Source organism: Porites lutea, chromosome 4, assembly GCF_958299795.1.
Source record: "Porites lutea chromosome 4, jaPorLute2.1, whole genome shotgun sequence".
NCBI lineage: Eukaryota > Metazoa > Cnidaria > Anthozoa > Scleractinia > Poritidae > Porites > Porites lutea.
Genome location: NC_133204.1, coordinates 47,813,941 through 47,828,171, shown reverse-complemented (window position 1 = coordinate 47,828,171; position 14,231 = coordinate 47,813,941). Strand labels below are relative to the sequence as shown.

Sequence of the window (14,231 nt, the reverse complement as noted above, 5' to 3'; positions counted from 1 at the left end):
TGTTTAGGATGATCGACTAATGAACGGCAACGGCGGCATCGGTACCTTCGTGACAATCCCGGAATATACCTGTTCACTGACCAGGGGCACCCAACAACCGAATGTTTCCAAATACGCCAAAAGGGTCTCAGATGGTTTTCTCTGTGCTTTAGAAGCCTGTTTGGTTAATTTGGAGTTTTCCTAAAAAGTATTTCTGTGAGGGGAACTTTGATCGTCACGAAAGTTTTAGGTGGCTTTTTCGTCTCATCCGAAAGTGTTAGCTACCCAGGCTTATGTGTTCGGTCGAAAGTTCGAGGCCATGAAGTAGCCTTGCTTTCATTAGAAAGTTATAGGGCGTATTTTGTCTTTATACCTAAAATTCTAGGAGACCTTTTTAAACAATAATCGGAACATCTTGGTATTAAAATGTGAATGACACAACCTCAGAAAATAGTAGTCAAGCTACTGGAAAACCTCCGAATATTTTAGATAAATGGAACGGTTATGCAGATATTCTTAGCTTTTCTCAAGATTTAGAAATTTCTGGGCAATATTTTCTCCTTCTAACAGATATTTTGAAGAAAAGTCGCTGGATGCCCCTGACTGACGGGTGGGTAGAAAACGAAGACCTAAGACCCAAAAACGAAGATCCCCCACAAAATCACTTAAAAATAGCTAGAAACTGGTATCTCGACCTTAGATGTGTAAAAAATAACAAGATCTCCAATTATCAATGAAATTGACAAGGGTCTTCGTTTTCTACATAATCCCCCAACCCCCTCCAAATGTAGAAAACGAAGACCACCCTCAAAATCACTTGGAAAAGGCTCGAAACTGCTTATAACGACTTCTAGACACTGGAGGAGTGTGTAAGAAACAACACGATTAAGTAATTTTGGCCGGGTTGAAGAAAAGCGTTCGTTATATAGTGGTTCGTTAAATCGAGCCGGTTCCACTGTAGATAAACTAAGTGTAGGAGTACATACATACATACTTTAGTTGTCATGTAGGTCAGTAAAAAAAGGCAGCTAAAGAGCTGATGTGGACCTACAAACTAAAAAGTATCTACAAAAAAGTAAATAATAATATTAACAAACCAATGAATTATTTACAATGAGTAAAGAAAAATAAAAAAAATACCTAGCAAGATAAACAATAGTTAATTGACTGTTGCCTTAATATATATAATTTACAATATCTTTATTTATTCCCTGTAACCCATTAAATGTTATTTTATCTAAAATGTCAGATTTTTCTTTAAGAGCAGATTTAAAAGAACCAATATTGGGTTTGCTCTTTAAGCACATGGGTAAGTTATTCCATAAAATAGACGCACGATGAGAGAAGGAAGATCGAAGGAAGTCACTTTTAGGGCAACGCACGTATAGGAGTGATTGTTATGAACATTGTTTGTTCATGTTCTGTTAACGTTCTTGTCCCCGCTGTTGTTGTGGTTGCCGAGGTTTCTATCGTCAGTAATAAAGACGTGACTGCGAGCAGAGACTTGAGACTCGTATTTTCCAGATGTTGACGTTGCTAGCTAGCTAGAATGATGGTTACTTAATGTCAGAAGAAATCCGAAATCCCTATCTTACAATGTATGTAATATTATCCTAATCAAAATAAATATTTAACTTTTCTATGGAATGTGTTTGTTTCATTTTAGTTTTACTTTGTAGAATTCGTCATTATAGCACTTATTACTCATGGTCCAGTCTAACCCCGTCAATACAGACACGAGTGGACCATAAAAAGTGTCCGTAGTAAGCAGGTTCAATGTGGAGGTGTAAGACCTTTCTTTATCCTCCGTAACAAAAAATCGTGTTGTTTCTTACACCTAGGCTCTGGTGTCTAGCAGTCGTTATAAGCAGTTTTGAGTAGTTTCCAAGTGGTTTTGAGGGGGTCTTCGTTTTCTGCATTAGGGAGGAGGGGGCGGGGGTTATGTAAAAACGAAGATCCTGGTCAATTTCTTTAATAACTGGAAGATCTTGTTGTTTCTGACACATCTAAGGTCGAGATACCCGTTTCTAGCGATTCAGTTATACGTGATTTTGAGGGGGGATCTTTGTTTTATACCCACCCGTTCACTGACACTTGTTATTAAACCTATTGCTTTTTTGACGTTCTTGAACAACTACTACGACCAGGAACAAAGAGAATGTGAAAAAGCAATTGGTTTTATGTGCGAAAAAAAGCTCTACTCGCGGATACATTTTCTTTGATGCCCACTACCGCTAGGACTCGACACTTGCTAATCGGACGTAGGCTTTGATAGATTTTGCTAGCATAATTTTTGGCATAATTATTCACTAAGAGCATAATTTTCATCCTTTTTCCTAAATGAGCACTTCTAGCATAATTTGTACTTTGGCTAGTTTTGCGGCACAAAATTGCCATTTATTGATAACGCAAACATTTTTTTTGAATGAGATTAGTGTTACAGGCAAATTTAAAGGTGATGTTCCATGGGATAATCCGCCACGGCGATTCTTAGCACATCACTAAAACTGCGTTGCAATGTTGGAACAATGTTGCAACCTTTCGAAACAATGTCTCAACAATGTTGCAACGCTGTGTTGCGCAAAAAAATCGTCGTTACGACTTGTATCTTAAAACTTTGTCTGCTTATTGTTTGAATTTTAATAGTTGTTAGACAGGTTTTTTTGGAGGGGGGGGGGGGGTGGGGGGTTAAGCCTTCTACATTCATCTATCGCCGCAAACACTTTGCAAGACAGTAGCCAGGGTATTGTAAATAGGGTAAAAGTGTTTTCCATTTACATCTTTGATGCATAATTTTCGTGATGTTTTACCTAAATTTAAAGTAAAGTGATGGTGCTTCGGTTTCTACAGCAAAGTTTGCCAAAATGCCCATGATGCAAAAGTAATCAGCAATTCACAGCTGAATTCAGTGTTCAGTTTAAGCTGTTTATTATTATGCTATATCTATTCCACTGTTTTTTAGTTTGTTAGGGACACTAGTGCCTCTACTACATCTCCTTTGTGTTCTCGTAAACTTCTCTCTGCCGCGGCTCTTGGGATTTCCATTTCTTCAACCTGGAATTTCAAACAACCTTCCATGAATAAAAAAAGTACTTGAGGTCAACACTGACTCCACTGGTCAATATTACATTGGTGACATAAGAATTATTAGATAAGCGGGCAAGAAAGACTGGGAAATGTAGAACATGTGACACCCCACCCCATTCCTTCCATACACTCCAAGTAAAGGCAAGCCTGCAGTACTGTGAGGCCAGCAGAAAGCAAAGTGTGAAAGCCAGATTTTTCACTTCTACTGAGAGTTCTATAGTGATCATCTCACGAGAAGGTGCAAGTATTGAGTATAGGGCCACAACTTCAAACTGGGTAATAACAGTAAAAAATATAGTTTGTACATGTACATAGATTTACCCACAAAATGCAGCAAAGTAACTTTTCACCTTATTGACACCTCAAAGATTTTGTTACAAATAGTTATGGTAAGTCCTACAATCATGACTCCCAGTCCAGAACCAATGAGTCCCAGTTAAAATAAAAAAAATAATAATAATAAAAAAAGGCCTAAATTGAAAATGCTTGGGCCAGACAGTTAATATGAAGACAGACTACAAAACTCTATATTATAGTATACAGACATTAAAATATAGACCTTCTATTTTGAAGCACAACAAAGGCTAAAAGAAATATGCATCGTTAAACAACAGCCATTATAACTGCCACAGAAATTACACGGATGGGATGTTTGTAGAAATACATACGTTCAGATCGATCAATCAATCTTTGCGTTCTAAGGGATGCATGCCATGAACTATTTTGTGTCCTTGGGGATTTTTATGCTTTAAGGAAGCAGGACGCAGAGGTCACAAAATCACTGCCTCTTTATTATAGACACCCTGATAATAATTATGGACAGCCCTAAATTTCCAGTGAAAATTAAGTTACAGGCATTTTCTTGAAATAAACTCTGCTATCACAGACTTGTGCTATTAACAACCTTAACTCGCAGTTCACGAAGAAGTCTACAATAGCAGGAGTTGACCTCTTATTTTTTAAACAGTTCATGATGAACCAAACAATATGTACTACCATGGTTGGTACAATTTCAGGCTAACAAAATTCAAGGACTTTTCAACTGGACATTTCAAGGACAAATCACAGAGTTTTCAAGAACTAAGATAAACGCAATAAATCGGCATTCTTTGACCCCCTTTTGATTGGCTAAAACACTCAATGGGGTTGATTACGATTTTTACTCCTTCAACCATGTTTGATCACATTATTTTATACTAATTTCTGTACTTTGCAAAATGGCAACAGTCACTAGGTATGACTTGCAGTTGCATCTGAAAAGTAAGATAACATTGTTCATGCACAGAAATGTTTTACAGATCTTAGACCGAGGATGAGCTACATTTTTCTCTGCAAAATCATATTCTTTCACAGAAAATCATGTGGTGTAAACTAGCGGTTCAAACTAAAGAAGTGAATTTCAAGGACTTTTTAAGCCCTTATGAAAATATCAAGTATTTTTCAAGGACCTTGACCAAATTCAGGGATTTTATAAGACGACTATCAAAATTCAAGACTTTTTCAAGATTGTACGAACCATGTACTACTTAATAAGTTACCAAAATGTCTTGACATTATTCATATATTTTCAGTGTGGACATTAGAAGTAATAAGAAAAGTCATAATAACAAAACTGACAAGACATGACACACATTGAGCAATACAACAGTCTGTGGTAATGTTTATTGTACTGTTCAATGATTGTGGTATAATCTTGAGTAGATTTGCAACTTGTACTTACAATTAAATCAACATCTTCTTTTTTGATAACAATTCTTGCAAGTTCTTTTTCCCTGGAAACAAATGGTCACTAAATAAAAGCTTACTTCAAAGTAAGTATAATCACTACTAGTAATTCAACTGAATTACAATGCTGCAACTAATAATGTACTGTAGGTAAAATCTGTACTCTGGATAAACCAGTATCAAACCTACTAGGATTAGCTTTTCCTGAGAGATCTACCATGGCATACTAGCTTGAATACTGGTTTAAACTGAGAATGGATTTACCTACAACGTGGACAATAGGCAGGGTGGCCCTTTCAGCTATTGGCTGGTATCAAAAGGGGCCCTGGGTAAATTACAACTACACAATAAAAATTTCAAAATTAAAAATTACTTTAATTAAATTATGTACAAGGATTTTAAAAAGTGAATAAAAGAGAAAATTACATATCTTCATAAAAAATCACAGTTTGTTTAAGATGAAGAAAATTAAGAGACCTATCGAAGTTACCTAAGAATTAATTAGAAAAAACTAATAGCTAAAATTAAATCTAATAAAGTTCTTAAAAATGGAAAGCCACGTAACTTCTTTTATTATTCATTCAAAATATTTCCCCAATTCTGACTGGCTAAAAGCACAAGCATAATTCACCATAAAATTCACCAGTTACTGATGACCAAATTTGGAAGAATTTTTTGCTTACCGAGGAAATGACGTCAAAACTGCAGCCCGCTACAGGTTAATGAACTGTTAACCGAGAAGACCTGGGGAAGAGGTTGAGTTGTCATGGTTGTGAAAACAAAAATGGCCGACACTTCACTTGTTTCAAGAGTAAGAACTACAACTGGAACTAGGTGAAGTAATATATCTTAAGACATAGCAAAAACAGCAAGAAGACACGACATCTGCTATTTGGAGATTATTTCTGGAGCTGGACAAACCTAAACATACACTATCGAAGATGAACTTAACGTTGATGGAGGTAAGCATGTTTTAGTTTTGTTTTTAAACTAGGAATTCTTTTGAATGAATAATAAAACAATTATTGAATTCGGCTTTTGTATCATATAAATTATGGAGATCTCAGAGGGTGTTACCCACCTTGGCCTATAGCCTCGACGGATAACACCCTCCTCGATCTCCATAATTCTTCATAAGATACTCAGCCTCATTCATTAACTGTTAAAATAATATTGATGTGGGTAAATTATTAAAAAGAACTGCACCTGAAAATTAATGTGTTTTTTCCTAGTGGTAACATAGGGTTTGGTAGATGAATGTCGTTCCTTTGTGTTGTGTTGTAAGAGTGAATAGTGCAATTTTTAATAAAACAATCTGATAAATATGGAGGAACTGATTCATTTAGACATTTAGAAACTAAAATACATTTGTGGGGTTTCCTTTGTGTTTCCAAATCCACCCTCCCTAACACTTTTCCCTCCTTTGTATTATGGGTGCTGCCCTGTTTTGTAGACGTGGCAAGCTGTTAACCAGGTCAAACATTGCTCAGACAAAAATATGTCATTAAACGTGATATAGTCTTCGACAAAATGTACTACTGTTCAAATCTTTACGAAAATATCACAAATAAGAATGTTAGAAAATTACCGGCCATTCAACACTTTTCTTGCCGAATCGTCAATGGTGCAAAAAAATATGATCATATAACACCCCTCTTAAAAAGCTTACATCCCAATTTATTACCTGTCAGCAAGTTAGCAAACGAACAACTCGAAGTAGCCAAAACCTAAACATCCCTCTTTTCGGTACAGCCTCAGGACAGAGAACCTTTTATTACTGGACTGTTAAGCTTTGGAACAATTTAGAACCTTTTCTTAAACAAAGCCAAACTGTTAAAATTTTTAAACGTTCCTTAAGGAGGTCCTGCCAGGGTAAATTCTGACAAGTGACATGGCCCAAAAAAGTAGGGACAGCACGTAAAATGAAATCACGACAAGAGACAACCTCCCTGGGCCAAATTGCGACAGTGACGACAAAGCCTCCAATAGGCGACAATCATTTATAAACACCACCATGAGATGTTTTAAAATTCAGACAGGTGACATGGGACCCTCCTGGCAGGGCCTCCTTAAGGAGCCAGCTTTTAGAAAATTTTGCAAATACTGCTTAGTTAAGTTTAAAAACATTGTAATTAGTAATTAGCCAGTATTGTAATAAGTATTTAGTTGAGTGTTGTAATTAGTTATTATAAATAAGGTAATGCTTTTAAATAATAATAAATTGTTCCTAAAAAGCCCCTTTGGGGAGGTAACAATAAAGTACGTATGAATGTTACTGCATCCGATTGACAGCCCACCCCAAACTGTAACAGTGTAACCAAGCATCGGCTGTACTAAACAGTTATACACACGTTTGGAAGCTTTCAGGAAGCTGTATGCAAGGTCTGAAACCAATACATATTCAGTCTCTATTAACACCATGCAGAACTAAGCTGTCATGCCATAATTATAATACCTTACCTTTGTAACTTGGCTGCCTTCTCTTCTGAATATTTTCCTTCTACTAAACTAATGGCCTGTATATTGAAACGAGAAAGTTACAAAACCGCTAGCACAATCTCTGGGAATAATCTTGAGATCCTTCCTGGCACTTTTAGCTTAAACTTAAGACTATTAAACTGGCCACTTTGAAAATTTGCCTGTGACCTTGCATTTGGACAGTAATAAGGACAATTACTGTCTTGAACGAGACGTAACGTACAGGAAGTAAGACTATGTCAAGAAAGAGTGAAAGTCTTTACCGGTGAAACGAGAAAACTGGTATTAAATAGCTCAAGCGTAATACCAGCTCAATAAACTATACTCGACATGTGCCCAAAATTCTTTATGCTTACATTTCGACCAGAGTAATAATTTAAACTTGACACATAAACCACAAAAAGATACTTACATTTTCTAAATCTGTTGCGCTTATTTCTTTTTCTTCAGCATAATCAGTAACCCTTTCGAGGTCTGCAGAGGTTTGAAAATCGTGTCTTTTCGGAAGGGGCTGCTGTGAGTTTTCCTCCATCTTTGAAATGGGCTCACTTGCACTTTAGGACAATTTTGTTTTAACGAGGGAGGGGTAGGAGTGGTCTTTTTTTATCAGGGGATCAAGAAAATGTATGGATCTTGCTTTCATCATGGATAATATTATTATCCATGCTTTCGTGGAATTTTTTAGCAGGATCTCTAAGTCTATAAAGGGAAGAATATGGAAAAATATAAGTATAGATGGCTTTTGACATGTCGCTTGTAATAAAAAGAAGGGAACCTACCCCTCCCTACAAATTAGTTTATCAGAGAGGCCCGAATCGTTTCCAGGCTTCGGTACAGGACAGTCTCGGTACAGTGTAAAATGGCTGCCGGTGCTGTCACTTCTTTCACTTTCTCCATTTTCTTTGAAATCTTGTTGCTTACATCTGTGAAATCATCGTACGCTCCAATACAGAATGAAACTTGGGGATACGTGGAAGTCAGGAATGGTGCATTTATGTTTTGGTGGCTTTATGGTGCGGAAGTAGAGAATCCAATAGCGCGTCAAGACAAGCCTTTGGTCATGTGGTTGCAGGGTGGTCCAGGATCTTCCTCCACGGGGTTTGGAAATTTTGAAGAGATAGGCCCGCTAGACGTGAATCTAAAACCGCGAAATACGACGTGGGTCAAAGAAGCAAACGTACTTTTCGTGGATAATCCAGTTGGATGTGGTTATAGCTATGTTTTGGATCAAAAGGCTCTCACCACAAATATCTCAGGTAAGGTACTTTAGCTATGACATGACCCACCAATTTTTATTTTTTTATACTTATCTTATTGACCTCAAACCCCACTTTGGAGTAACAAATTCGATTTAATTCATTCCATTCATAACTTTATTTTATTTCGGATTGTATAGTGTAGTATAATCAGTGAAAGGTTCCGGCAATTCTACTTTTTTACAAAAAGATCAACTCTGCTACTTGAAAAGAGCAGAAAAATTATTTTTCTGCATTTATTTTTCAGAGAACAACATGCGAAATTGTTACCTTTTCTGTTAATGCTAGTCGATTAGGTGAAAAGTTAAAAAAGGTACCTTTTAGAAAAAAAGGAGGGTATTTTAAGCTTTCGGGTGAAAATATTTTAACGTCAATATTGTCCGCTTTTCATCCATTTCTCACTTTACCAAACAAAACTTTAAAGCGCGAAAAAGGTACCTTTTTTCGGTTTCAAGCGATTTCATGAAAGGCACAAAAAGGTACCTTTTTTGCAGTTGGAAGTGATGTTCTCAAAAAGGAGAAAAAGGTACCTTTAATAGTGTTTTCAAGCTATGGGAAGCCATTTAGAATCCTACTGATTGACAGATGTCATATCGACCGTTTGGTGTCATTTTTATGAATCTTTTGTCTGAATTTACTAATCCACTAGTCAAGAGATAAATATTCCCAGTTTATTCGCCAAATTTGAAACCAATTGCTAAGCTTGACACTGTAACATGTACAGTGTCAGGTCGCAGTTTTAAAATCTATCCCCCTTGCTTGATTTTGGTATAGGTGTGAGCCATCTTGATCATTGTCGGAGTGAAGCTGGAAGCATTGTGGCTGGTTCAGTGGTTATCAATGAATGACAGGTGTTAGTTATATTAGTAACCTGAGGAGAGCCGAGCCAGACTTTTGTGCATTTAAAATGCTTTTTTGTTTCCTCGCTAAAATACTTTACCTTAATGCTCCATTTTTTCGAATAACATGCTCAGCCTTAAAAAAATTTACTAAAATGCGTGATGATGCGATGATGATATGTATAAGTGTTAAAATAACAACAATATACGTTAATGGATTTAATACACCAAAAGACAATTGTGGCATTTGAATTTTTTTTATTTTGACTTTTGATAGTTTATTTTCTATTTGAAAATTTCTAATCCTCATTTCCATGAAAAAAAAATTCGAGGAAATTCCACCAAAGTTCTTGAAAAAAATGCTGGCTTACTGTACAAAAGTCTAAGAAGAGGAAAGTTGTTCAGGCGTACTCTTAGTATTTAGTTAGGGGTTGTCAGAGGTACATGTATGGTGGCATTTTTACTGTTAATGGCTTTACTTCGGCCTGTAGCTCAAAAAGCACCTGAAGTTAAATTATTTTTATAATTTATATCATAGCAAATAAAAATAACCCCAAGACTGAAGTCTCTAATTTAATAACCTTTCTGGAGTGAAAAACATCACCCAGGAAACAAGACAATTATATTAAAATGACCTGCTCGGAACCTGCTTAGTTTAGACTTAAAGGAAAAATTAATGAACACCTTTGCTTTACATGAAGGACATTTTTCAGGTTAAAGTATTTGCTCCATGCTTAAAATTGCGCTTGCTGAGCTTCTCTTCTTGCGTCTAGTTTTAAAGTACCAGAAGTTGTTACTAACATTTTCGGGAGCCATTTTATCCATTTGGCTGGTGGCTAGTATTTTCGGATTTCTTCTAAATTCTCGCTTTTGATCTTGGCATAAAGAAGCGAGCTAAAATTTCTTGCTCCGCTGATTCCCCTTGTAGATCCTTTCAATTTTAACAGGATCACCTAGAATCCCCTAAAAAAAGTCTGTGCATTGTTCATTGAAGCTTAAGAGGTTCCAAGGGATGACATATGTCAATCAGTAGGATTTTGAATGGCTTCCCAAAAGCTTGAAAACGCTATTTTACATTTTTAAAAAGGTACCTTTTTCGCACTTTTAACAACATCACTTCCAACTGCAAAAAAGGTACCTTTTTCGCACTTTTGAGAGCATCGCTTCCAACTGTAAAAAAGGTACCTTTTTGTGCCTTTGATGAGATCGCTTGAAAGCGACAAAAAGGTACCTTTTTCGCGCTTTCAATCAGCGTTTGGTAAAGTGAGAAATGGATGAAAAGTGGACAATATTGACGTCAAAATATCATTCACTCGAAAGCTGAAAATACCTGACTTCTTTTTCAAAAAAAGGTACCTTTTCTGAACTTTTAGCCTAAATGACAAGTATAGACAAAAAAGGTAACAATTTTGCATTTTGTTCTACCAAAAATGAAAGCAGAAACTTAGTTTTTCTGCTGTTTTTAACTAGCAGAGTTGACCTTTTTGTAAAAAAGTAGAATTGCCGGAATCTTTCACTGATTTAGTATCTTAGTATATTTAGCATTTCTTGAACAACTGTTCCCATTTACTGTACCAGAATGTATGTAGATGTCACATACAGTAATTGAAAAAAAAACTACTTAAAATTTTCCCTTAGTACATAAAACACTTTTAAAATTCGGCTATAGAGTTGCAGCAAGTGCACTTTATGTGTACTGTAGTCTGAAAACAGTACAAGAACAGGCTCAGATCGGTACGAGCAGGGCAATAAAATTGTCATGTCACGGGTATTTTCATTTTCTAAATTTCGAACAAGTGGCCGTATTTAACGGGGTGAAATTATAACAGATTCTACTGTTTGGGATTTTAAATTGTGGCCGTTGGCAGTATTGACGGGTGACCAAATTAAAGGTTTTTTTTATAAGGAAATTTCATGGCTGTTTAGGCAGGCCGAAAAAAAGTGGCCGTACTAACAAGATGACTGTATTACCAAGGTGGCCGTAAGGCGGGGTTCCACTGTACAAGCAAATCTCAGATTACAAAGTCTCTACTACACTTGTAATGAGATACCAACTCGCTCGCATCACTGAATGTAAATTACCCTGTACCCTCGTAACGTGCTAATGTGAGCTCGAGACGCCTATGTTTGCCCTGGTTATTTAGCCCCCTGTTTCAGAATGAGAAGTATTATATTTGAAGCACGCTTGTTTTGGTTTATGGCTTATAGAAGGAAGAATATTACTTCAGTAACAATATTCCTTGTTCTGAATAACCCTATTTGGTTGTTTTTTGTGTTATGGCTACTCAACAAGTAGTCTGGATTGTCCTGTATGCATGTGATCAAAGTTGTCAATCTGCAGGCATATGACAGTGATGCCTAATGTTTGTGAGTTGGCAGGCAGATTTAAGGTGGAGCAGGATTAATACGACACATTTTTTGAGGAAACAACTGGCCAAAAAGCCACTCACCTTATAGAATTGCTGTAGAAACTGAGAGAACAGACCACTAGTATTGCAGAGAACATTGATCTACAGTGTTCAGTGAGCTGAAAAATGAAACGGGTCAATCATTGCCAAGCATGCCAATCCTTTCATAAAAGTCCTTTGTCTGATGTAACATGGTGTGGGACGAAAGACTGCATCGCTCGCTTGGCCAGTTTGCAGCCTAGAAAGCTCGCTCCACTCGCTTAGAACCTTTAAGGTCAATTTGTGGCAAGTCTAGGGTCCAAAGGCCAATTTTTTTTTAAAGGGAAACTGTAGGACCTGCACTGGAATTTCCAAAGGGGTCGGGGAGGAGATAGGGGGTTGAAACCAAATAACCCTCCAAAAAGGAGTATGGATACAAAACTTTCTTGTGAGAGAACTGATGGTTTTGTACAAATCAGAGACAGTTATATCTACGTTTGTGAAGAGAAATTTTTTAGAATAACATTATGCTATCTATACGGGGTATGTCCATGAACAAGGTATCTTTATGCTATAATTTCAGAGTTATTACTCTGATTGACTAGTCTTATTTTCCCTTCTAGAAATAACCAGAGACTTGATGACGTTCTTCAAGTCCTTTCTCAGAAAACTGCCAGTGTTTGGAAATATGCCACTCTATGTGGCTGGTGAGTCTTATGGTGGTAAAATGGCAAGTGCATTTGCTGCTGCTTTACATGAGGCAATTGTAAAGGAGGAAATCCAATGTCAGTTAGCTGGAGTAGCACTTGGTGACTCCTTGATATCGTTTCCTGATACGGTACTGTCTTATGGACCATATCTCTTCTCCCTTTCTCTCTTGGACAACAAAGATTTCCATCAAGTCCAGCAGATAGCTACAGAAACAGCCATGGCTGTGTATAAAGGTGAATATGACAAAGCCATGCATCTTAGTGGCCTACAAAACTGCCTTATTACCAAATTCACTGACAATGTTGATGTTTATAATGTCCTTCATCATAATGTACCTGATGATGCCGCAATGTTGACAAGTAAGTACAAGAAATCTTCAAGGTTGTTGTCTTATAAAGTGTTAGCAGAGTACGTAGCAAGGACCAAAAGTGATACTCTTTATCAGCTCATGAATGGACCAATCAGAAAAAAGCTTGGGATAATACCAGATGATGTCACATGGAGTGGGCAGTCAGATATGGTTTATAGCAGTCAAGAGGATGATATCCCATCATCTGTTTTAAAAGATGTGAGCAAGCTCATTCAAGTGGGTGCAAAAGTGGTTGTTTATCAGGGTCAGCTTGACATGATCTGCGGTACACTCGGTGCAGAGTCTTGGATTAAGAAACTCAAATGGGATGGCCTATCTGAGTTTTTAAACTCCTCCAGAATACCTTTGTATGCACCATCAAAACTGGCCAAGAAACAAACTGGTGCATTTTTAAAGGCTCATGAGAACTTTTACTTGTATTACATTCTTGACGCTGGCCATATGGTCCCTATTGATGCTCCAGAAATGGCATTAGAAATGCTAAAAAAGATTCTTTATCAGTAGAAAGTGTTTATTATTATTATTATTATTATTATTATTATTATTATTATTATTATTATTATTATTATTATTATTATTATTATTATTATGTCTTTATTACCTAGTGTAGTTTTAGTTCTATTAAAAATAGTGAAGTGTTAATATAGTTTCAGAGGTAGAAACCGGTTACTTTGATAACCTTTAAAAAATATCTCTTTTAATTAGGGATATCTTACAACACTTTTTTCATAAGTGCTGTCAATGTTGAATATAAAATGTACTTGCACGTGTATGACTATAATGATAGAAATAGAATAGGAAAAATCTCTAGTCCTACCGAGTGCTGTAGCTTAGTAAACATAATTTATTAATGGCAACACTTCTTGAATAAAATCTTTTATTTTTTGCTCTAAATGTAGCAACTCTCTCTTCATTTTTAATAATTATTCTGGTTTGGTGTTCCATAATAGAGGTGCTGTAATGGAAAATGCACGTCGTCCATATGTATGTCTGCAGTCGAACCTCGATTAAGCGTCCACCCTCGTTGTACCGTCAAGGGGCCGCTTAATGAAGGTTGGCCGCTCAATAGAGGTTCGTCAAAAATTAGCATCATCTTTAACAGAAGCATCACTTTATTATGAAACAAACGCCAAACGGGAGAAGCATTACTAGTCCACAATCGGTCGTCGGCTTTTATCTCGGACTGTATTTTCCTTCATCATCATTATACTTACAATAAACCCAAAGTAAGTGTAACCTGAGATCAGGCCCAATTTTAGCAGTTCTCTTACGTGCTCCCGCTAAAATTGCCCGCCGGAATGTTATTTACAAAACGAAACGAAAATGAAAGCGCTTGATGGCTGCTTTATAGAGGTGGGTCGGCCAAATGGTGTCCGCTTAATGGACGTTCAAATTGTCC

At 36.7% G+C, this 14,231-nt stretch overlaps 2 protein-coding genes across 2 annotated transcripts; one reads left to right on the top strand and one right to left on the bottom strand.

The window, feature by feature from the left end:
- Nucleotides 1-2,890: 2,890 nt before the first annotated feature.
- On the bottom strand, nt 2,891-7,824 carry LOC140935997 (huntingtin-interacting protein K-like). Its single transcript, XM_073385577.1, has 4 exons — nt 7,682-7,824; nt 7,252-7,307; nt 4,787-4,838; nt 2,891-3,033 (listed from the first exon to the last, which is right to left on the bottom strand). Exons 1-4 carry the CDS (start codon nt 7,799-7,801, stop codon nt 2,938-2,940), a joined length of 324 nt encoding a protein of 107 aa, XP_073241678.1. The 5' UTR covers nt 7,802-7,824; the 3' UTR covers nt 2,891-2,937.
- A 307-nt stretch (nt 7,825-8,131) lies between these two features.
- Nucleotides 8,132-13,592, top strand: LOC140935995 (retinoid-inducible serine carboxypeptidase-like). The gene is made up of 2 exons (XM_073385575.1): nt 8,132-8,525; nt 12,375-13,592. The coding sequence occupies exons 1-2, from the start codon at nt 8,264-8,266 to the stop codon at nt 13,334-13,336; spliced, it is 1,224 nt and encodes a 407-aa protein (XP_073241676.1). The 5' UTR covers nt 8,132-8,263; the 3' UTR covers nt 13,337-13,592.
- Nucleotides 13,593-14,231: the final 639 nt, after the last annotated feature.